General features: G+C 35.9%; 1 protein-coding gene across 1 annotated transcript in view; it reads left to right on the top strand.

The window, feature by feature from the left end:
* The window catches only part of LOC103275056 (CUB and sushi domain-containing protein 1-like), a gene marked incomplete at its 3' end in the record, with an annotated part of 411,423 nt that overhangs the window by 371,342 nt on the left and 17,005 nt on the right, over positions 1 to 23,076 (top strand). Inside the window, exons 21-24 of the mRNA XM_021706144.1 lie at positions 3,374 to 3,565; positions 9,159 to 9,297; positions 13,066 to 13,253; positions 18,701 to 18,895. Of these exons, the coding sequence (XP_021561819.1) occupies positions 3,374 to 3,565; positions 9,159 to 9,297; positions 13,066 to 13,253; positions 18,701 to 18,895 (714 nt within the window). The remainder of the gene's footprint in view (positions 1 to 3,373; positions 3,566 to 9,158; positions 9,298 to 13,065; positions 13,254 to 18,700; positions 18,896 to 23,076) is intronic.

Below are 23,076 nucleotides of genomic sequence, written 5' to 3' on the forward strand. Positions count from 1 at the left end.
CGGGCTCAGGCAATCCACTCACCTCAGCCTCCCAAAGGCGCAGGATTACAGACTGAGCCACCGAGCCCGATGAACCCTAAATCTTTAAAATAAAAATAAACAAAAAAGAATGAAAAGAACTCATGAAAATTTTGAAAAAGAGAATAGTTTACCTACATGCTGTTTGGAAGTGATGATCTTAAAATACAAGAGCACAAATCCATTGAAATCGTGAATGTGTACCAGCAACACATACAAGCATTCTTCTCAACAACATTCTGTGTTAGAGCAAAAAGAAAAATGGCCCAAAGACCTATCAAGAAGAGAATGGATAAATTGTGGTGCATTCTTGCAATAGAAAACTACACGGCAATGAAAACAAACATCCTACAGCGTCATGCTTAAACATGGATGACTCTCAGAAACATAATAATGAGGAAAGATGGCCAGGCTCCATGGCTCAGCCTGTAATCCTGTGCTTTGGGAGGCCGAGGTGAGTGGATTGCCTGAGCCCGCGAGTTCAAGACCCACCCAGGCAACTTGGTGAGATCGTATCTCTACAATAAAAAATTAGCCGGGCGTGGTAGCGTGCGCCTGTAGTTCCAGCTACTTGGAAGGCTGGGGTGGAAGGACTGCCGGAGCCCAGCAGGTCGAGCCTGCGGTGGCCGGGAGCATGCCACTGCACTCCAGTCTGGGCGACGGAGTGAGACTCCAACTCAAAAAAAAAAAAAAAAAAAAGAGAAAAGAGAGTCAGGGAGAGAAAGAAAAAGAGAGAAAAATCACAGAAGTACTTGTGATGCATGATTCCATTTATATAAATTCAAAAACATTAAAAAAGAAGCCTATGTAGGTGGCTACAGTTGGAATGCATACATTTATGATGACTATCAAGAAAAGCAAGGGAACAATAAACAAAATTTGTAATGGTGACTTCATCTGGAGTGGAGGACAGTAGGGAGATGGGGAAGGGTATACATTGATATGTATTGATAATATTGATGCATTGGTTAATATTCTATCTCATAATCAGAGTTGGCAAAACAGATGTTTATTTTAGTTTATTTTATCCTTCTTATTGTGTTGTGATACATGTATATTTATTCATTATATAGCAATAGCCAATTAGAGAAAAATGGTGAATAATGAAAACAGCTTCTGCTTTCAAATTAGCTTAGAGAAAGACAAGTTAGCAAGTTTTCATACTTCATCCTCACAACAGACTTACTAACTTAGAAATTAGTCTCAGTTTTACTGATTAGTTAGTTGAAGATCACTAAACTTAAGTAAGCATTAAGTATTAATTAAGTACTAATGGAATTTGAACCAGTTTTGACCTACCATAGGATCCTTGATGTCTGTACCATGTGACACTATTTGATAGGGCTTTGATTCTCTAATCTGCATGTTTTACCATTTAATTCTGTCCTGAAGTATGTTAATTGCTTCCCCCAGTAGGTTAAAAATCTGTCAATAACACAGAGCAGGTCTTGTTCTTTTTGCATATTCCTTAACTTTTTATTTAAGTAGATTTTATTTATATAGCTATATATGACAATGTGTATGTTTGTGTGTATACATGTGTGATATATACATATAAAAAATAATATACATAATTTACAAAACAAAAGCCTACTCATTGTTTAAAATCTGTTAATATTAAGATGGACAGGATGATGGAATGTATATGGAAGATATGCTAGTCCCTTTCTTTTCCTCTCCTTTTTTTTTTGAGTTGAACTCCAGTTTGAGCAACAGACTGAGACTTTGACTTTGATCCTTCCCCCTCAGCCTTCCAAGTAGCTGGAACTACATGTGCATGCCACCATGCCTGACTAATTTCTTTCTTTCTTTCTTTCTTTCTTTCTTTCTTTCTTTCTTTCTTTCTTTCTTTCTTTCTTTCTTTCTTTCTTTCCTTCTTTTGGTTTATTTGTAGAGATGAGACCTGGCCAAGTTGCCCAGGCTGGCCTCGAACCTGTGGGCTCAGGCAACCCTCTCACCTTGGTCTCGCCAAGTGCTGGGATTGTAGGTGTGCGCTACCATCCCCAGACTTCTCTCTTTCATAAAACATGACATTGTATGCCTTGTAGCACTTCACAGAGAAAAGGGAAACTTTTTCAATCATTGTCTCTTAAACAGTGGAGGGGAAGAGACAGCTCATTATTCTAGTTGCAAGTAAAAATGGGAAAAATATTTCTAAGCTTTGGATCTTCAAGTGTGTCTTCCTAATTGTCAGTATAACACATAATACATAGCAGTTACAGAAATTAGAGAAAATAACCACTATTTCCCTAGGTCATTACATTTCAGTGTAATGTTGGGTTTTAGAACTCTGGTAAAGATCTGGGCTTGAGGAAGCCTTCACGGATTGGGCACAGACAGGACTGGTAGCTGCCTATGGAATGTGATTTTAGGTGCATTGATCATAATGCACTTTATATATGATTGCCAGAGCCTGACATTACAAGACTCCAACATCCTCTGAAAGTTCTTACCAGTTTGCTTTGTAGATGCTGGCTTTCAAGGGTTTTATGTACCTTGAAAGCATAGATCTTAAAAGAATTCTTCCTATTCTGTTTTACTCAAGCTTCCAATTCAACTGACTGGAAATTCTTTTTAAGTGTATGTGTATTTATATATACAAATATGTATATGTATATATGTGTGTGTATTTACATATATAAATATGTATATGTATATGTGTGTATGTATATCTATACACACGCACACATATAAATATATATTCACAAAATAAGGTGGAACATTATTTTCAGAACTTTTGCTAATATTGGAGTAAACATATAATTTTGTGTTCAAATTAGGACTCTTTTGAGGGTGAAAGGGAATTATTAATACTTTTGCCAGCGCAATAGCACCTATCAAATCTATAGGATTCTTGTTAGATTTGTAGGATTCTAGTTGTCTCCTCTGACCAGATCTTATTAAAACATCAAGGATTATGTACCTTGAAAGCACAGATCTTAAAATAATTCTTCCTATTCTGTTTTACTCAAGCTTCCTTGAGATTGGTGTAATTTCATTAAATTATTCAACTTGCAGTATGTAGTATTATTGAAATATTGTTATAGAGAAAAATCAGAAGGCAATGTCTGTGTGTTTGTGTGTATACTAAGTATAACATGATAAAATTTCTGATATATTCCAAAATTGGTTGAATTTTAGTAAGATTTTGCAAGAATTTATTCAATGCAAGCATAATCAAGGTGCATGTTACTGAATGTATCCCTGACAAAAGAAATTACTTTCATATGTTCATGTGTAGACAAACAACTTATTATGCCAAGGAAGTGCCTCAATCCACAAGTGCAGCTATACCTACATGAGTGTAGAAACCATGTTTTCAGTCATGGGACCTGACATTGTCTTTCTCTTTCAGCATCAATTGCATCCACCTGCAATGATCCAGGCATGCCTCAAAATGGCACCCGCTATGGAGACAGTCGAGAGGCTGGAGACACAGTCAACTTCCAGTGTGACCCTGGATATCAGCTCCAAGGGCAAGCCAAAATCACCTGTGTGCAGCTAAATAACCGGTTCTTTTGGCAGCCAGACCCCCCAACATGCATAGGTATCATGCAACAGAAAATAGAAATTTTGTATTTAGAAGAGAGTGCAAGTTATCATTAGAGTGATCTATAAATGTATTATTTCCTCAGAAGTTTTCTCAAGAGTTTCTTAAATGTCCTCTGACTCTCTGAGACTCAACTAAAATTTTATTGTAAGCCTTTAAACTTTATTTTATTAGGTGAAATAAAGAAAGTCATCTACTTAATGTACAATAATTGACATTTTCCTTACGTTTCTTATCCTTAATAAATCTTGTATAAATATGGATCAATCAAATTACTGTCATTTAAAATTCTGGGTGGCTCAAAATTCATAACCCTAGCATTGCTGTTCTCATTTTTAATATAGAAACATGCCTTTAAGCAAAACCTACTCACTAAAAAGTACTTTCTCCTTTTAGATATTTTCTCTCTAATATTAGTACATTTAAAATAGAATCCTAAAAACTAGAAATTATACTGCTTACGTGAAAATGAAGATAAAAGTAGAAACTTGTTTCTGAAATTCATTAAAATTTTATAGTTTGACCTTATTAAAAGGATAACATGGTTTTGCAGACTTTGGTTTGAATAGCCATCTAAGGCAACTTATCACAAATATGGTTTTAGGGTAATATATATTTTATATAAGAATAGTAATTGCATGTAGATTGTCTCTTCATTCAATTACACATTTTACCATAAAATACGTAGAGTATATCGTCTTAATTTTAAAAAGAAACTCTACGAAACTTTATTATTTTAGTGAACTATCAGTTTAATTAGTACCTCTTTATAATCTGCTGAAAAAAATGTAAACTTTAATTATTCTGTGAAGAGAGAAAGTGATAATGAAATGGTTGGGCCACTTTGCATAAGGTGGCCTTGAGGGGATTTTTTTGCTTTAAAAGGATTTTTATTGTTATATACACAGCAGTAGAGGAATTCAGTGGTCTTAGAGAACAATGATACATAGCTCTTTACTTGTTACAAAGTACTTATCATAGCATTTGGAAGAGCGCTGAGATCTGATAGTTCTACTTATTAGCATTCTCAGCTGTGTCAGGCAGCCATCCATGTTTATTTAATGTTTTGTACCACATCTACGTTTCATAACGTTTGTCAGCGTGGTCCATGCATTTTATTTTAAGCTGAGTCATCAGGAGACTTGCGAGATTCCTGCATGCTTCTTTTTAAAAGTGAAATGATTACCTGTAAGTTCCTCAATCGTCCTAAACCATTGGCCTATTTTTAAATTAGAAAAGGCTTTTTTTCCCCTTCCATTTTGCCTGTTTTTAAGCTCATGGAGTAGCACATTAAAAAGCAATACAAACATGAGTTAATCTTCAAGGTAATTTTTCACTTTGTCTTAATTTAAACATGTCATTGTAAAATGTAACCACCTTCCCAGCTAACCTATAAACTAATCTATCTTTCATTAGTACATCTCTTAGTTATCCTATTTGACCAGCAACTAGGTAATCTAATCCAAAGAAAATAAATAACATTTCTTCTATATTGCGCATCAGCTCCAGAGACAAGCTGAATTTGGCAACCTGACTCGCCTACACACATAAGAATTTTGGAGCATAGAAAAAAATGGAAATGTGAATTTAAAAATAAATGAATATTATCTTTTTGTTACATTTAATTCCCCTCCCGCATGAAGTTTATGTCCTCTGTAAGAAACTTGCCCATTAGGGCATCAACTGATTATGTATTAGTACTTGTGTAAATTCTATTACTAAGATTTGATAAGCTTTTCAGTTTTTAAAATATTTTGCTATTAAAAGATAATACGGGTTTATGGAAGATGTTTTATAAGCTATAGTAAAGCAAAAAAAAAAAAAAAAAGGAGAAAAAAATCTGTCATCTTTTTGACTGGAGGCAATTACAATTAATATAAACATTCACAAATAAACTTTATAATTATCCTATGCATATGTAATCTATTTTTAAAATAGATTCAGATGACCATGTCCTACATGATTATTTTGTAAATTGCACTTTTTACTTATCAGTAAATGATGAGCATCTTTTGTACCATCATGTATTTTCTACTAGTATCTAATGACAACATAGTATCTTTTCAGAAGACAACTTTGCTCATAACTTGACCACCCATGCCACTCTCTAGCATTTCTGTTTGAATATACAACATTTATTTTACTAGTCCATTATTATTATACAATTAAATTGTCTCAACCTTTTCCCCAATTATTAAAGTAGCTCAAGGAATAGCTTTGTTGCAAAATATCATGATTATTGATGAATAACATATTTCTATTGATGAATAACGTATTTCTTGGACTTTTAAAACATTTTAAAAAGCTTTTTCAGAACAGTTGTACCAATTTCCATTGCCACCATTTATGTTTGTTTATATGTACATTGATTTTCCCCCACTCAGAAGAAACACAACATACGATAGTTGTTAATCTCATATTTTAATATAAGCAGTTTGTGATTTTTTCCCCTGTGGTTTTATTTGGCATTTTAAATTAATAATGAAGTTGACCTTCTTTTTTTCTTTTTTCATATGTTTATTGGTCATTTGAATTTGTTCTTTTCTAATTGACCAGCTAATATTTTTTCCTTTTCATTATTAGTGTATGTTTACCTATTACTAACCAATCTCTCTTTCTCTCTAAAATCTCTTAACCACTCCCCTATTTCGTATGACAAAACGTGTTTTCAGCCGCTGTCATTTGCTGATAATGTTTACTGTGTTTTCCTTGGAGACCTCACCTTTGTTTCAATTCCCAAATGACTCTTACATTTATAAAGACTCCCACTTTTGACTTTTGAGCTGAATCTTAAAGACCTAATTTTCTAGATTAAGGGCACAAACTACTTTCTAACTCTGAGTAAAGTTTCCCACAAAACTCTCCATTTTCTTACAAAGCCTGCAATCACCCCCCACCCCAAGTCCAAATTCTAAGGAGCACTAACAAGCAAAAATGTATCCTAATTTGGCAGAAATTCATTTGATGACAACAGCCTGCCCTGACTTAAAGGCTTCCTGTTTAGAGACCATTTACCTCACTTCATGATATGCCCATACAAATGTGTTGATGCAAAAATATTACTGTGTCTCATTAAAGAGTGCGGCTTCAAGTCCTGACAGATGGAGGAACTGCTGTGTATCTGTGGGGGCAGCAACAGCTGAAGGAGGGACTGTGGGTTGATATGATTATGTGCATTTTATCCTATTTCCACCCCTCCTGGAGAATTTCCTAGTGTCTTTGAGTTGCATTCCCTACTAAATTCTAATCCTATCCAAAATATTTTGTGAGCCCTCTAATTAAATCCTAATGAAGCTAAAATGAAGAATACCAGACCCAAAGAGAGAACAAACAAGGCAAGACAGAACTATTTAATTCCACTTTAAGCTTTTAAATAGCCTCATTTGAAAGTGCCTCCTGGGATTTGCATGAATAAGACAAGATTTCCCCTTTGTTTCTTTTAAATCAATATTCGAATCATATCCCTGAACTCTCCCTGCTGGTAGCACCCTGTAGCCAGTGCCCTGAATCTGTCATTTTTCATCTTTTAAAACCTGCATGGAGTAGAATCTTCGAGACCTTCAGGTACCTTATTTTCCTACATTGGCACCGCCTCCCTAATTGGGCCAAGTTTCCAATACTCAATGCTGTCAGCATCCGTTGCATAATCCCAGGGAGGCCCTGTCCTGTGAGAGCCATTAGACAATGGTTTCCACATACTTTATTACAATGAAAATTGCAGACTAGGGAAAAATTGAGTTTTACTCCTTTTTGGTGAAAATTATATCGTATTACTCTTGAGTGTATATCTGTAAGAATGCATTGTAAATACATCCTATGGTATTATTCAAAGTTTGCCTTTGATTAGAGTATGAGATGATAACAAAAAGTACTGGCATTAGTTGTATTTACTATTGTGAAACAATTAAGTTTTCAGAAATGCTAATTGAGTGTCGAAAGGACACATCCATCACTGAAAATTATAAAGCATGTGTCTTCATCGTCCTTCATTTATTTACAAAAACAAGTTCTTTTTTGTGTGAGAAAAAAAAACACACCAATTAGGCACTTTCTTCTCTATTTTAAAAAATGCATATATGATCAATCGTGTGAAATAAGATGTATAGTTTAGGGAGGATGCTATAATCTAGTTGGGGGTCATACTTTAAACAACTTGGTTACAAACCACAGTACTTGAGATAAAGCATCTTTAGGCCGTCCTCAGTGACTCAACCTGTAATCCCAGTGCTTTGGGAGGCCGAGGTGTGTGGATTGCCTGAGCCTGTGGGTTCGAGACCCTCCAGGCCACTTGGCGAGACCTCATCTCTACAATAAATCAAAAATTGGCCAGGTTTGGTAGCGTGCACCTGTAGTTCCAGTTGTTTGGAAGGCTGAGGCAGAAGGATCGCCGGAGCCCAGCAGGTCGAGGCTGCAGTGGCCGGGAGCGCGCCACTGCACTCCAGTCTGGGTGATGGAGTGAGACTCCAACTCAAAAAAAAAAAAAAAAAGAAATATATATATATATATATATATATATATATATATATATATAATCACATGTATATATATATAATATATATATATTATATATATATAATCACATGTATCTAAAATGTATACACTTGTAAATTCTGCAGTGTTTTAACACCTTCCAAAGGCTAGAAGATTTAATAAATAAAGCAATCCTAAACATTTTCAGATCCAAGAACAACAATCTTCTTGCCTGTCAACAGCATTGAGCTTTATAGTTACTGTCTTACCAATATAAATGTAAACACATTAAATTCAAAATTGATGACAATAAAACAAACCAAATTTATTATTATCCTATACAGTGCTTCTTTCAAATAACATACCAAGCATCAGGATTAAATAACATTTCCAGAGAGTAATGTCCCAGGTCAGTCCTTCATGGATTATGTATCCTTAGATATTTCTTAAACTTTTGGGGTTTGTTTTGCCATTTTGAAATGTGGAAAAATTAATCCAAGTTTTCCCTATACCAGAGGACTGTGGAATATGAAATGACATGTATTCACTTCTTCAACAAATATTTCCTGAATACTTATTCTGATTAAGATATTGCTTAGACATTAAGGATAAACAGTGAAAAAACATAGATGCCCTTGTGCCATGTGGAACATGTGTTTAGGAATAAAAAAACAATAACTCTGTAAATTATAGAAAACAGCCAAAGAATTAATATGATCATACGATGATGTTCACAGAGATTTTTTTTCCAAGTTTTTTTTTGTTGTGTGTGTGTATGTGAGTGAGTTTGGGAATTAAGTAGTCTGTTCAATTCAATTGGGTAAAATTTAAAATTTTAGGAAAACAATTTTACTTGTCAGAAGTTTGAAAATTCTCCCCAAAATGGTGTAGCAGATTACATAAAATTCATTAACAGCTACATAAAAAAATGTACAAACTTCCTTGGTCTTAGCATTTTATGTGGATAATTGATAACTCAATGCCTAGTCTCTTTGATGTGGGAAAATGCTGATGAATGAGCTCTTTTTCCTAAAGAATTCTGTGATGTCTCATTTCACATTGTCCACAGGCATTTCTCCTCTCTCCTAACTTTTTTTCTGTAACTTCTGTTCTATGACAGCTGCTTGTGGAGGGAATCTGACGGGCCCAGCAGGTGTCATTTTATCACCCAACTACCCACAGCCATATCCTCCTGGGAAAGAATGTGACTGGAGAATAAAAGTGAACCCAGACTTTGTCATTGCCTTGATATTCAAAAGGTATGTCTCTTGCATAGTACCTTTTTGGTAGGATTAAATACCATATCTGAAATTACTTCATTTATTACTTCATAGAGGCACCAATTTTATATTTAGGTAAGCCCTAGATTTTGAGTCTAATAAAGACATCAGGCTGCAAAATGACATGAATGGAAATAATTGTTTCTGGTTTTTTTTTTGCTTTGGATCATCCTGCGTGTGCTAAAACACATATGGCCATGCCTATAATGGCTCACGTCTATAATCCCAGCACTCTAGGAGGCCGAGGTGAGAGGATTGCCTGAGCCCACAGGTTTGAGACCAGCCTGGGCAACTTGGCAAGACCTCGTCTCTACAATAAAACAAATAAGTAACCAGGCGTGGTGGCGCATGCCTGTAGTTCCAGCTCCTTGGAAGGCTGAGGCGGAAGGATCGCCTGAGCCCAGCAGGTTGAAGCTGTGGTGTCCATGAGCATGCCACTGCACTCTAGCCTGGGTAACCGAGTGAGACTCCAACACACACACAAACACAAAGACACACATGAGTTACTTTTAAACAGTTTATGTTGCACACAATGCATTCCTTCTGAGAAGGCTTAATTTACAGAATGCGCAAGACAAGTAATAAGAATTTGATACAGAGACACTTGACATAATTTCTCATCACTGTCTCCTATCTCACTAAATGCATGATAGCTAATTCATTTCCATAGCACATACTAACGTTCCAAGGGTACCTTTGGTATTATCACTATGATAGTTTTAACTTAATAGAGCTATGAGAATAAAAATTCCCCCAAATTTGGTTGCTGTACAGTTTGAATTACTAGGTATCAGTTCTAAAAATATGCGAACTCATTCTTGCTAGAATAGATAAGACAAGTTTACACACTATGGTCGTTTTATAAAAATAGATTCCTTAATAGTATCATATTATTAGCATATGGTATATGATAATTACACTTTATTGAATTTCCAAGATCTTTTTCCAACTTTATACTTTGATTTTGAACTAAATGAATACGACAATTTTAAAGGTAAGTGGTTCTATAAACCTTTCTATTGATTTATTCATTATCCAGGGTACAGTAGTCTAATTATATTTATGTATCTGTCACTGGAACAAGTTTCCTGTTCTACAGATCTTTACATCAATATTCAAGGCCTGAATGTGATTGCTTTCCTTCTCCTCCTCCTGATGAGATCTGAGTTAGTATAATTTCAAGTATCTATGATTTTGAATCTTAAGTAGGTTAGTAAGCCATCATTTGCTAAGTTTACTAAAACTGCTATAAATTTACCAATTATCTCTCAGCTATTACATAAAACAAAACCAGTGAACAGTCACTGACTATATTTTTTGATATCTTTGTGTTTTTTGTTAATGTTAAATTCTAGTAGTGCCTTCCTTAAAACCAAGAGGCACCACTGGTTCCAGGATATTACACATAAATAAACAAATAAGAGCCTGTTGGTAAACACAGAACTTTATTAGTGGCAGTTTCCTACGTGTCATAGCAACTAATCATCAAGGTTCCTAAAGTGCAACTCACTTTGATAATATTCTTGTAGGATGCAGTTTTATGTAAGAAGTTTTTTTTCACTGCATTTTATACCTCTCTGGAAGAAGTTTGAAATACAGACTCTCTAAGCCTCTCCCAACTCAGAGTGAAATACCAGTGAAAACCAGTGATTTCTCCTATCTAGAGTTTGTATGTGCTCAGATGAAAGTTATCCTGGGACCTTACCAACTAGATCGATCTATGTGGTAAGAAGGGGAAGGCAGAATCCTGTTTGGGAAAGGATGGTCATCTACCCGAGCAGGAGGCTGCCACTGACAAGGGCTGCCCAAGGTGCCTTATTTAATATGATGGCTAAATTTAAGTGTGTTTTTTCAGGGAAAGTGGGATCTGGCATAACTAGCAAAACAAGCAAAGCATTATAGGACTGGCAGGACAGGCTCAAACTAATACTTGGGTCTTTGGGGGAGACATGTTTTATCATAATCCCTGTGGACTGTAGGCTGATGGTCTCACATTGGGGCTCAAATTAAATTTAGCTCAAAAGCTTGGTCGGACTTTGGTATATTGTTAAGCTTATAGACATGTGCAGCTGGCATAGGTAGAAATAAGACAGGATTTAACAAGAGGAACCATAATGAACCGTAAATTTCACTGCAGACTTCTATGCATAAATTCTGGTAGGTCCACAAAGAAAAAACTAATGGAATCTATGGGTTGTTTTGTTTTGCTTTGTTTTGTTTTGTGTGTGTGTCTGATTGTATTTGCAGTATTCAATAAATAATGTATATAATAATTAACTATACCAAATATTGGGGATGCAGCATGACCAGATTTTAATGACATTTTTGCAAATATGCCAAATACAATTATAATTCCAATAAAATGTTACTTGGATGGAATTCCTGAGAGCCTTTTATGCTTAATAATTCTAATCTTTTATTCTTCCTTCATTTCTGACTTTAGTGAACTTTTCAAATAAACTTCCCCCAAAAAACTTTATCTGACTTTCTTTAATAAATATATTCAGGATTTAAAATGAGCATAACCTTGGTCTAAAACAGAATGGTGTGATGTAGATTGGGTGGAGCACTAACACTGGCCATTAGTGGTCCACATCTTGTGGTCCCCTTCAAGATATAATGGGCAACTTTCAGAGGACCTTCTGTGTCTGTTTCATCACTTGAATCATCAGATACATTTTGACAATTACAAAATAACCTGATCCTCTTATTCTCAGATGCCAAAAGTTTCTGCCAACAGAAAGGAAAACGACTGTATGAATTGAGTGCTTGTTAAAGATACCTGAAGACCTGCTGTAGAGTTGAAAGAGGAAGAAGGAAGGGGCTGGCCATGCTGGATGGCTTTGATACTTTTGATTGATTAATTTATTCTGATTATGTCAAGATCTTGGACATCTGAACCAAATTTTACCTTTCACTTTAGAGCACGTCTACTTTTAGCGCTCACGGCCTCCATCTGCCATCACCAATGGCCAAGGCAGCCTACCCCTTGAGAGCTTTGGGTTTAAATTGTTATACTTTTTTGGGTATTGCTTGTATGTTAATATTAGAGGAGAGAGAAAAAGACAGATTAAAAAACCAAGAAAGTGGCAGAAAACAGCAAGAGGAAGAAAGCTGTAATATTCAATGATAGCACAACTTGATGTGAGAAAGTTCACACCCTGTACCATACTAGGGACCCTTAATATTGGCTGATTTATCTATTTTATATAGTAAAGGCAGTGCATTTGTTAACATAAAAATAAAACAAAAAAATATTTTCTAAAAAAACTTTAATAACAGTAATATCAAGGGTACATATTTTCAAGACTAGAAATATTCACATAAAAAATCAAATATCAATGTCAAATATCAGTAGGAATTCATCCCTTTTGAGCAAAGTTCTTTCAAATTACATATTATTAGCAAATTCATGGGTACAGGGAAGGAATGTTATATTTATGCTATTATGAATTATTTCCTTTTAGTTGTGGTCAAGATAATTGTTGAATATGATGGTTATTTTGCAAAAGACTAATAGTTTTATTGTAATTAATATTTGTTATAGTTAATAATATTCTCGACATTTTGATTCTTATTAAGTTTAGCTTTTGGATTGTCCTAATAGTTACAATTATTATACAAATGCAAAAAAAAAATCACTTTGTGCTCTCAAAGGCTTAAGACTCTGGACTATAAAGTGCATATATATTAGGCATATATTAATATTATTTGTTAATTAACATAGTGAATATTCTTTCCTTTTAGTTTTAACATGGAACCCAGCTATGATTTCCTACACATCTACGAAGGGGAGGATTCCAACAGCCCTCTTGTTGGAAGTTTCCAGGGCTCCCAAGCCCCAGAAAGAATTGAGAGCAGTGGAAATAGTCTCTTTCTGGCATTTCGGAGCGATGCATCTGTGGGCCTTTCGGGGTTTGCCATTGAATTTAAAGGTACTGTATGATCAGCTGAAATTGTGAGGGAGTTTATTTATGCTAGGATTATTTTAACTGTAAACATTTCTTTATAAAGTATAGTATATCTGTTTAATGCATAAATGCTGACATGTGTACCATCTGTTTGGGAAATGGTCTTCTTCCTTTACAGTGGGAAAGAAATTCCAGAGACACATTTCTACCTTAACTAAAAAAAAAAAATAATGGGGAAACTTTGTCCAGTTCATGGCCATTTAAAAACAAACAGTGGTTTGTGAAATGAAGAATTTAATAATATTTAAGAATTATTTTACAATGTATTTTAGTATCTTCTAATTTGCTTCTTGAGAGTGACTAAATTGAAGTTCATAAAAATTGCGTTGTTTTACCTCCGCATTCTCACTGTGAATACGTCTGTTCTCTGTCTCTTTCAATCCATGGACCAGCTTCCTGGGGCCTCTGTCCCTGGTCAGAGCTTCTCTCTGTGGCCCTCAGAAAAGTGGCTCACCCTTGGCTTGGGATCCACCATCCCCCAGCAACATCCCGAGGCAACTAACTCACAAATAAAACCATTCTAAACTAAGCATTTTTCTTTTGGGGTCATAAAAATAAATGTGTATTTTCTCAAATCTATTTCTTATCTGAACAAATAAAATGCAAGGTATATTACAAAGAATTAGAGAAGAACACTTTAAAATGTCAATTCATAACAATGAGCATTTTCTTGAAAAATAAAACTACAACCAGGCGTAGTGGCTCATGCCTGTAATCCCAGCACTTTGGGAGGCAAAGGCAAGAGGATTACCTGAGCTCAGGGGTTCGAGACCAGCCTGGGCAACTTGGCGAGACTCATTTCTATAATAAACAAAAAAATTACCCGTACATGGTGGTGCATACCTGTGGCTCTGTCTACTTGGAAGGCTGAGGTAGAAGTATCACCTGAGCCAAGTGGGTTGAGGCTGTGGTGGCCATGAGTGTATAACTGCATTCCAGTCTGGATGACAGAGTGAGATTCTGACTTTAAAAAAAAAAGCTATTTATTTAAAATTTTGAGTTACATTTGTAAAGAAAACTTTAAAGGGAAATATAGACTGTACTTTAATTAAAAGACCTCTGTTTATTTATGTGGTTTTAAGAAGAAAATTGATCTACTTCACAAGAAACATTAAAATCTACAAACTTAAGGATCCTTATTAAAATGTACAATTTAAACAATTATACAAATCAACAATAAGAGTATCCTGTGCCTTTTGGATATCTGTCATGTTAATTAATAATTGAAAACTATTGTTAAGCATTTGTCATATCATCAGGTAGCTTCCATGTTAACAAGGATTCACTAAAATGCATTTCATTATGACAGTCCCCATTCTACAATAGCCAAAAACAAAACAAAGCCAGCAAAAAACAAGCAAATACAGCAAATTTTTCTTTAAGTATAAGAGCGTTACCCCGATAGTTATTTCCTCAATGCCTCTGCTTTTCCCAGACACTCCAAGGTAGATGAATCCATGGGCAGTGAATGAATGAAGTATAAAGGACTTAAAAGGAACAGGAAGAAGCAACTGCCTCTTTTTTGTATATATATATAATCAATATTTTTTATTATGATATTGTGGGGTACAGTTAAGGGTTATGTATGCAAATATGCTTCGTTCAGGCACCCTTGTTGATAAGAGGTGTCTCCCCGTCCCCAGACAGATATTGACAACTGCCTCTTTTTTTGTCTGGGTTCTGTGATAGCCGTATAGTCATCTAAATCAGGGTTATAGCTCTTCATGTTTTTTTTTTTTTTTAATTTTAAGTTTTTTAGAAATAAGGCCTCACTCTAACTCCCAGGCTGGAGTGCAGCAGTGCAATCATGGCTCACCTCAGCCTTCACCTCTTGGGCTCCAGTAATTCTCCTGCATCAGCCTTTCGAGCATATGGGACTACAGGTGTGCATGACCATGCCTGGCTAATTTTTAAAATTTTTTAATAGAGATGGAGTCTTGCTATGTTGCCCAAACTGATCTTGAACTCCTGGCCTGAAGCAATCCTCCTGTCTCAGTCTCCCAAAGTTCTGGGATTACAAACTTGAGCCATCCTGCCTAGCCAATGTTTCAAAAGTTTTCCAATAGAGTCTGAAAAAAAAAATCACAGGAAAGACAACAGTGATGATACCATTGCACCTAGCATAGAAAAAGCCCAGTGCCACCAGCTAAGCAGGTAGCAGAACCAACACTCAGGCATGATGGAGAAAGAAAGAGTAGCAGGCGGTCCCACTGTGTAGCTGTCCAAGGGGCATGGCGAATTCAGGCTATCCGACCTCCAATGCAGAAATACTCCTAGTGTTCTTAAGTGGAATGGACACGAACAACATAGAACACCGAGTGATGAAGTCTTCTAATTAGAAAGCCTGACAAACTGTAAGCAAAAAAATCGCGAGTGATTTATCACTGAACATCCCGAGCTGACAAGTAAGCAAATGGAACCCAAAGATTAGCGGCACTTCATCTGAAGAAAATTCTGCCATTAGAACTCAAAATTAATGGCATAAAGCAGAAGTTCTGTAAGCAACATTTAACCAAACAGGACACTAAACTGAAAGGGATTTTTAACAAAAAATGATCAAAAAGGATGAAAAGGCCACAGACATATATGAATAGACATACACTGAGAATTTTTCTTTTTTGAATAGAGAAAAATCATACAGCCTCAACAGTGCTTGTGTTCATTAGATGCTCAGTACATTTTGTTGAATAATCAAATAAACAATGACAAAACGGGACAATTTTATAGTACTACAGTTTATTTGTTCCGTATTTCACTAAAATAATGTTCTGAGTTCTACATGGGATTTAAGGAAGCTATGAAACATTATTACAATGTCAGATGACACTGAAATGTGCAAATAGGTTTTCAATAAAGAAATTAGAGGGCACAGGTCTCAAGGCACCAAACGACATTTGGTGAGAGATTAACAAGAGAAAAAATAGACACCTTTTGAGAAGACTTCTATAATTTTATTCATATATATATAATTGATCAAAGTACATATATTAAATATAATTTGTTGATGATAATAAATCATTATAATATATTTAAAAATAATAGGATTATTATAACAGATGAAGTCAACAATTGCCAAATAAATCTTTGTTTGCCTGATGTTGATACTTTGATTATTGAAAGTACAGTAGAAAATATTGGATAGGCACAGTGGCTCACACTAGTAATTCCAACACTTTCGAAGACCATGGTGGGAAAATTACTTGAGTTCAGGAGTTTGAGACCAGCCTGGGAAACATACCAGTACCTCGTCTCTACAAAAAATAAAAAAGTTGCTGGTGTGCACTTGTATCTTGGCTATGTGGGAGGCAAAGGCAAAAGGATTGCCTGAGCCCCAGAGGTTGAGGCTGTGATAAGCCATGATCATATCACTGCACTCTAGCCTAAGCAACAGTGTGAGATCCCGGACTTGAATGAAAGAAAGAAAGAAAGAGGGAGGGAAGGAGAGAGGGAAGGAGGGAGGAAAATAAAATATTGAGTAGGCACAAGCTTGCTTTTTTTCTTCGTGCAGGTCTTCCCAAAATTTGGTGGTTTTGTTGCCTCTTGTGACTATTACATATCATTTGTTCCAAAAAGACAGTACTGTGTAGGGTTATATACTTTTTCATTTAGAGATATTTAGGATGGCTTATTGAAATAGAAAGTCTAAAATATAAAGGAGATGAGAAGATAACTGAGATTGCCTACAGAGCAATAAGACTCTGAGAGAAAAAGAAAGTTTTATATTTGTTTCTGAGAGAAATAGATATTTAATGCAGTCAAAAGTGAATGCCTTATTCAGGCCAGGCATGGTGGTTCAACCTATAATCTCAGCAATTTGGGAAGCCAAAGTAGAATGATAACTTAAGCCCAGGATTTAGAGGTCAGCCTAGGCAACATAGTGAGACTTCAACTCCACAAAAAATGAAAAAAGTAGTTGGGCATGGTGTTGCATGCCTGTAGTTCCAGTTATTTAGGAGGCTAAAGTGGAAGGATCACCTGAACCCAGGAGGTGGAGGCTCTGGTGAGCTGTAATTATGCCTCTGCTCTCCAGCCCAGGCGAGTAAGACCTGACGCAAAAAAGAAAAAAAAAAAAAAAAAAGGCCGGGCTTGGTGGCTCAGCCTGTAATCCCAGCTCTCTGGGAGGCCGAGGCGAGTGGATTGCCTGAGCCCGCAGGTTCAAAAACCGCCCAGGCAACTTGGTGAGACTTCATCTCTACAATAAACAAAAAATTAGTCAAGTGTGGTAGTGCATGCCTGTAGTTCTGGCTACTTGGAAGTCTAAGGCGGAAGGATCGCCGGAGACCAGCAGGTTGAGGCTGCGGTGGCCAGGAGCGTGCCACTGCACTCCAGTCTGGGTGACAGAGTGAGACTCCAACTTAAAAAAGAAAAAAAAAATCTTATCTGTAGTTCCAGAATTGAGCAGATCTCTAAGGTGTGTCATCGTCAGGTCTTTAACGTCTCTTAAACTTCAGATTCTCATAGCATTTGCCTAGCAGAGGTATAATGAAAATTAGAACTAAGCATGCAATGTGCCCAGCTTAGTGCCTGGTGCATAATAAGGCCTCAGTAAACTTCAACTGTTATTATAATTAAGATATACAGAACTTTTGGGTAATTATTACATGCTAAACATAATGTTTGGCCCTTATCAAGCATTCATTAAATGTATTTTTCCTGCTAAGTTACAGATTCACGTCTCTAAGACTAACAACACAGAGATGCTAGTAGGAATCAGGGCATCCTTCCATGCTCATTCTCTAGATCTCTCTACTGTTCTGAATTTAGAAAATGCTCTTGGATGGACAAGGTGGCTCACGCCTGTAGTCTCAGCACTCAGGAAGATGGGAGGATTGCTTGAGCCCAGGAGTTTGAGATCAGACTGGGGAACATAGTGAGGCCCTATCTCTATTTTTTTTAATGTAAAAAAAAAAAGTGCTCTTAATTTTCAGGCAATAAACCATGATCTTTTCAAGAAGATAAATTCTCCCATCTTTTCCAGATAGTTTGGAGTAATTTCATGTTAATATGATTTAAGTACAAAAGCTAAAATATAATTCTCAATTTTTCCAGAATTAATTTCTTTGGTTCAGTATTAAAGTCCACAACCAAAAGAAAGACAAATGTATAAAAATTCAGTACTATGTTTTTAAACCTAGATTATATTTTTAACCTAGATGAAGGTAATTCTATATCAATTCTATAGTAAAAAGTAGTTTTTAAAAAATAAATATAATTTTATTAAGAAGGAATTTTTAAAATTTTTATTTAACTAGTAAGTTAACTTGACCATTAATAATCAATACATATTTTTTGAACATTTCTCATATGCTGAACTCTGGTCTAGGCCCTAATGAAAACAATCAAAAAATGAACCAAACAAACAAAAGAATAGGTCCCTGCTCTTATGGAGTCTGCATTCATTTCTTCTACAGAGAAACCACGGGAAGCTTGTTTTGACCCTGGAAATATAATGAATGGGACAAGAATCGGAACTGACTTCAAACTTGGCTCAATCGTCACTTATCAGTGTGACTCTGGCTACAAAATTGTGGACCCTTCCTCCATTACATGTGTGATCGGGGCCGACGGGAAGCCTTCCTGGGACCAGGCACTGCCCTCCTGCAGCGGTAAGTGACGTTCAGGGTCCTCAGGGCCGTGACTGTCCTCTTAAATGCCAAACTTCGTTTAAGACATGGCTTCACGCTGCAGTACTATGTTCCTCTAATCAGGGGTTAGTATTGCTCAGAGAACTAGTGTGGAATCGGCATCTGACGCTCGTTGATCATTTAATGGGCTAAATCCCAAAGTGCTAGGATTCAGTGAGTGTATTATTATTCTCATAGCTTTCTGAAGGGGACAATATTTTTCACACAAATAATTCCGTTTTTTATCTTCCAGTTTTGTGTAATCTAGATCAGATCTATGTAGGAGGTGATTAGCACTTTCTAGTTCCTTCTTTCTTTCTTTTTTCCCCTCCCTCTACATATAAGATATCTATCTCTATTTATCTATGTATATATAGAAACAGAGGGAAAAAATTCAAATATATTTATTTGAATGGATGTGTCATTTCCTCCTAAACCTCAATAGTTTGTAATTTCTTAGTTAGAGATTAAATTAGTAAAATCACATCTTAAAGGTAAGATCAATCTTCAAGGACAGGCAAAACTAACCTATAACAGTTGCTCTGTGAGTGTGAATTGAGGGTGGAGTGGGGCAGTGGATAGACCTCCTGGCTGTTGGCCATATGCTGTATCTTATTTATTTATTTATTTTTTATTTTTGAGTTGGAGTCTCACTCTGTCGCCCAGACTGGAGTGCAGTGGCCGCTCCCGGCCACTGCAGCCTCGACCTGCTGGGCTCCAGCAATCCTTCCGCCTCAACCTTCCAAGTAGCTGGAACTACAGGCGCGTGTTACCATGCCCAGCTAATTTTTGATTTATTGTAGAGATGAGGTCTCACCAAGTTGCCCAGGCAGGTCTCAAACCTGCAGACTCAGGCAATCCACTCACCTCAGCCTCCCAAAAGCGTGGGTTCACAGGCTGAGCCACTGAGTCCAGCTCATATGCTGTATCTTAATCTAAGTGGTAGTTTCATGGAAGTCTCTGTAGGCAAAAACTCCTCAAACTGTGAACATGTGACTTGTATTCTTTATTTTCCTTTACTCTTTGCACAGTATATATATTTTATGGTGGTTGTCAGCTGCATGGTATATATTTAAAAAGAAGAAGAGGGTAGAACCCCATGGTTTGTTGAAGACAACTTTATTTCCAAGGTTATTTTAAGATGAACTCAAAGACCAGTTCTGTTTAATAAACTGAAGTTGTAAAGCAAACATATCTTCCTTAATACAGCCTAACAATGCTACTGGCCCCTTCAACCCAAATAGACATTTACAAAAATTAGTACATGAAAAACCAGAACAAACAAACAAAAAAATAAAACAAACAGAACTTATTTCCTTTGCATGTTCTGCTATAACTGTTTCTAAGTCCATTGTCTCAGGCTCCCAAGAGCTTTCAAGTTAAAAAGCTGTGCCTGCCTGAACCCCGCAATCATGACCGACATAAAGTAAGAACTTGATATATGTGTCTAGTGTCAGTGAATAAATCAGTGAGTGGCTATAATAATTTTTAATGAGAATAGTGTATACCCTGTTAAACCTCCTTATTATTATGTATTTTATTCTCTAATAAGAAATAGAGGGGTGTAAGAATTGATACTTCTCAGATTTCAGAAGGTATGAGAGAGCAAAGAATCCTTTGTGGTCTCCATATGCATGTTCCAATAATGTTTTTATTTTTTTTTTGAGTTGGGGTCTCACTCTGTCACCCAGGCTTGAGGGCAGTGGCACAATCACAGCTCACCACAGTCTTTAGGACTACGGGTGCATGTCATCACACTTGGCTAGGTTTGTTTTCTCTTTTCTTTTCTTCAAATTTTTGTAGAGATGAGGTCTTGTTATAGCACCTAAACTGGTCTCGAATTCCTGGGCTCAAGCAATCCTCCCCCCTTGTCCTCCTAAAGTGCTAGGATTACAGGCGTGAACCACCACGCCTGGCCTTCAATCATTTTTTTTAATGTCTGAACTTGCCAGTAAGGATTGATTCACTAGTGTTATAATGCTCTTCTTTGATATTAAATTATATATAATATTAATTGTAAAATTATACGTTCCAAATATGTGCGAGAATCCTGTAGATTTTCCTGGCTCCAAATCCTCTCATGACACCCTATGGGAGTGGGTTGACTGCATGTAACATTTAGGTCTAGAGGACACAGAGGACTCTGCCAATAACTACAAGTGCAGAAGTCCAATTTCAAGGCTCATTCTTATTGTATTTTACATGTGGAAATTTGAAAAAACTAGTTATATATGTAAACTACTCTTTAGTTTATATATTATGACATTCAGCCAGTTTATTTCAGTTTGCTTTAAAGGCATTTGTATGTACATATACACATTAAGAGTAATAAATATACACATATTGTATAATATAATACTGAGGGAATTTAATTTGTGTTAAATTCAAGTACAATCTGAATTTATTGGGGAATGCTAATACTTTAGCCATAGAGGGGACATTTAAAAGTGAAGTCATATTTGGGCAATATATATATATGTTCAAATTTTAAATTAGAGATTATTCCTTTTTCCATGTCTAAAGATTGGTGATGTCAGGCACACTTCTTTCTGCCAGTCATCAAAGGGCATAACTCATAGGAACTATTTTACCATATGGCATTCTGACGACATGTAAGTAAAATATGCATGTAAAGACATTCTAAATCTTTAAAGTGATTTCCTCTATGTTGTGCTATGGAGAGCAATACATGTGTGCATGAAATTAGTGCCCACGAGTCATTCAGATCACATTAAACTTGGGGATATTTGCTCTATTTTAAACATTTTGATAGTTCCTATATGATAGGATGGAGTTGGTGAATTTCGCACCTGTTTGTTTGTAGACTTTTTCTCTTGGTGACTCATCTATTGCCTACAATTTTTGTTCAGTGAGGTTTCTTACAGAGTTAGCACTGAAACAGAAACAGCATACAGTCCCTGTCAAGGGTCAGAATAGCTTCTGCCTGCTAGTTTTGTTTTGGGTTTATTCCATTTGATTGTGTGCTTCTGTCTTGACCTATGAGATATATATATATCTTCCAATTAACCAAATGAATGAGCAAGTCTCTTGTTGCCATCTGCAGTGAGTGCTGTTGCATGTCTTTACTCATTTAGGAAATAATCGGTTTAATACATTAATTACCAGATAGTAAGCACAGCTTTATTTTCCTTCTGTTATTTCATTAAGATAAAATAATTTCTAGCATGACAAGGACTTTGCTTGGATCACAGATTAACCCAGTAACACAGAAATAATAATTATTAGGAATAATAATTGTTAGAAATTATATATACATTCTCTACATATATTCCCCAGCTTGGCAAATATTTAGTTGTATCTGGAAAATATTTTACAGCTCTGTTGCTTGTCTTTAAATCTGAGGAAGAACCTCTAGACAAAGGAATCATTTACAAAGGTAATGAAGGACATACTGCCAGGTCAGTTTGCCTTCATTTCATCTTTGACTTTTTGGGGGTTAGGGGAGGCGGGGTCTCACTCTGTTGCCCAGGCTGGAGTGCAGTGGCACGATCCTGACTCAGCCCAGCCTCAAACTCCTGGGCTTAAGCAATCCTCCTACTTCAGCATCCCCAAATGCTGGGATTTCAGGTGTAAGTCACTGTGCCTGATCCTACTTTTAAAAAAGTATTCTCTATTGTCATAAGGTAATGCTCTTTTATTCGATCCTTAGGCAAAATAAGTATTTATAGTTTTACTTTTAAAAATATTTCAGAAGACATCCTTGATAAGAATGAGTTTCTGTCTCTAATAATTTGGCCATCAAAGTTTTAGCCCTGTGAGGTTTTATTTTCACTCTTTATTAATACTTCTTGTTTAAAATCTGAATTTTTTTTTGACAAAAAAGGGGTATTTGTGAAACAATGTGCTTGAATTTTGTATGTGAGCTAAAACGTAAATTTTTATTATTTGTACTCATTTTTTAAAACTTGAGCTTTAAGCTTTTGAGGAAAAAGAAAAGATATTTCTGAAATAGCCTGGTTGAATTTATATGGTGGAGATGGTGAAAAAATAGTTGGGTGATACCTCTATATTGGTAGAGTGAGTCTCCCAGCATCCTGTTGGGGACCTTCAGCTTCAGAGTTGAGCTTACAGAAATTTCCTCCTCCTAAATAATTTTTTCTATTTAAAATTGTATAAAAGTCAGTGTTAGTGCTTTAGAATGA

This window comes from Carlito syrichta, unplaced genomic scaffold, assembly GCF_000164805.1.
Source record: "Carlito syrichta isolate Samal-C Ts95f unplaced genomic scaffold, Tarsius_syrichta-2.0.1 Scaffold315201, whole genome shotgun sequence".
Classification (NCBI taxonomy): domain Eukaryota; kingdom Metazoa; phylum Chordata; class Mammalia; order Primates; family Tarsiidae; genus Carlito; species Carlito syrichta.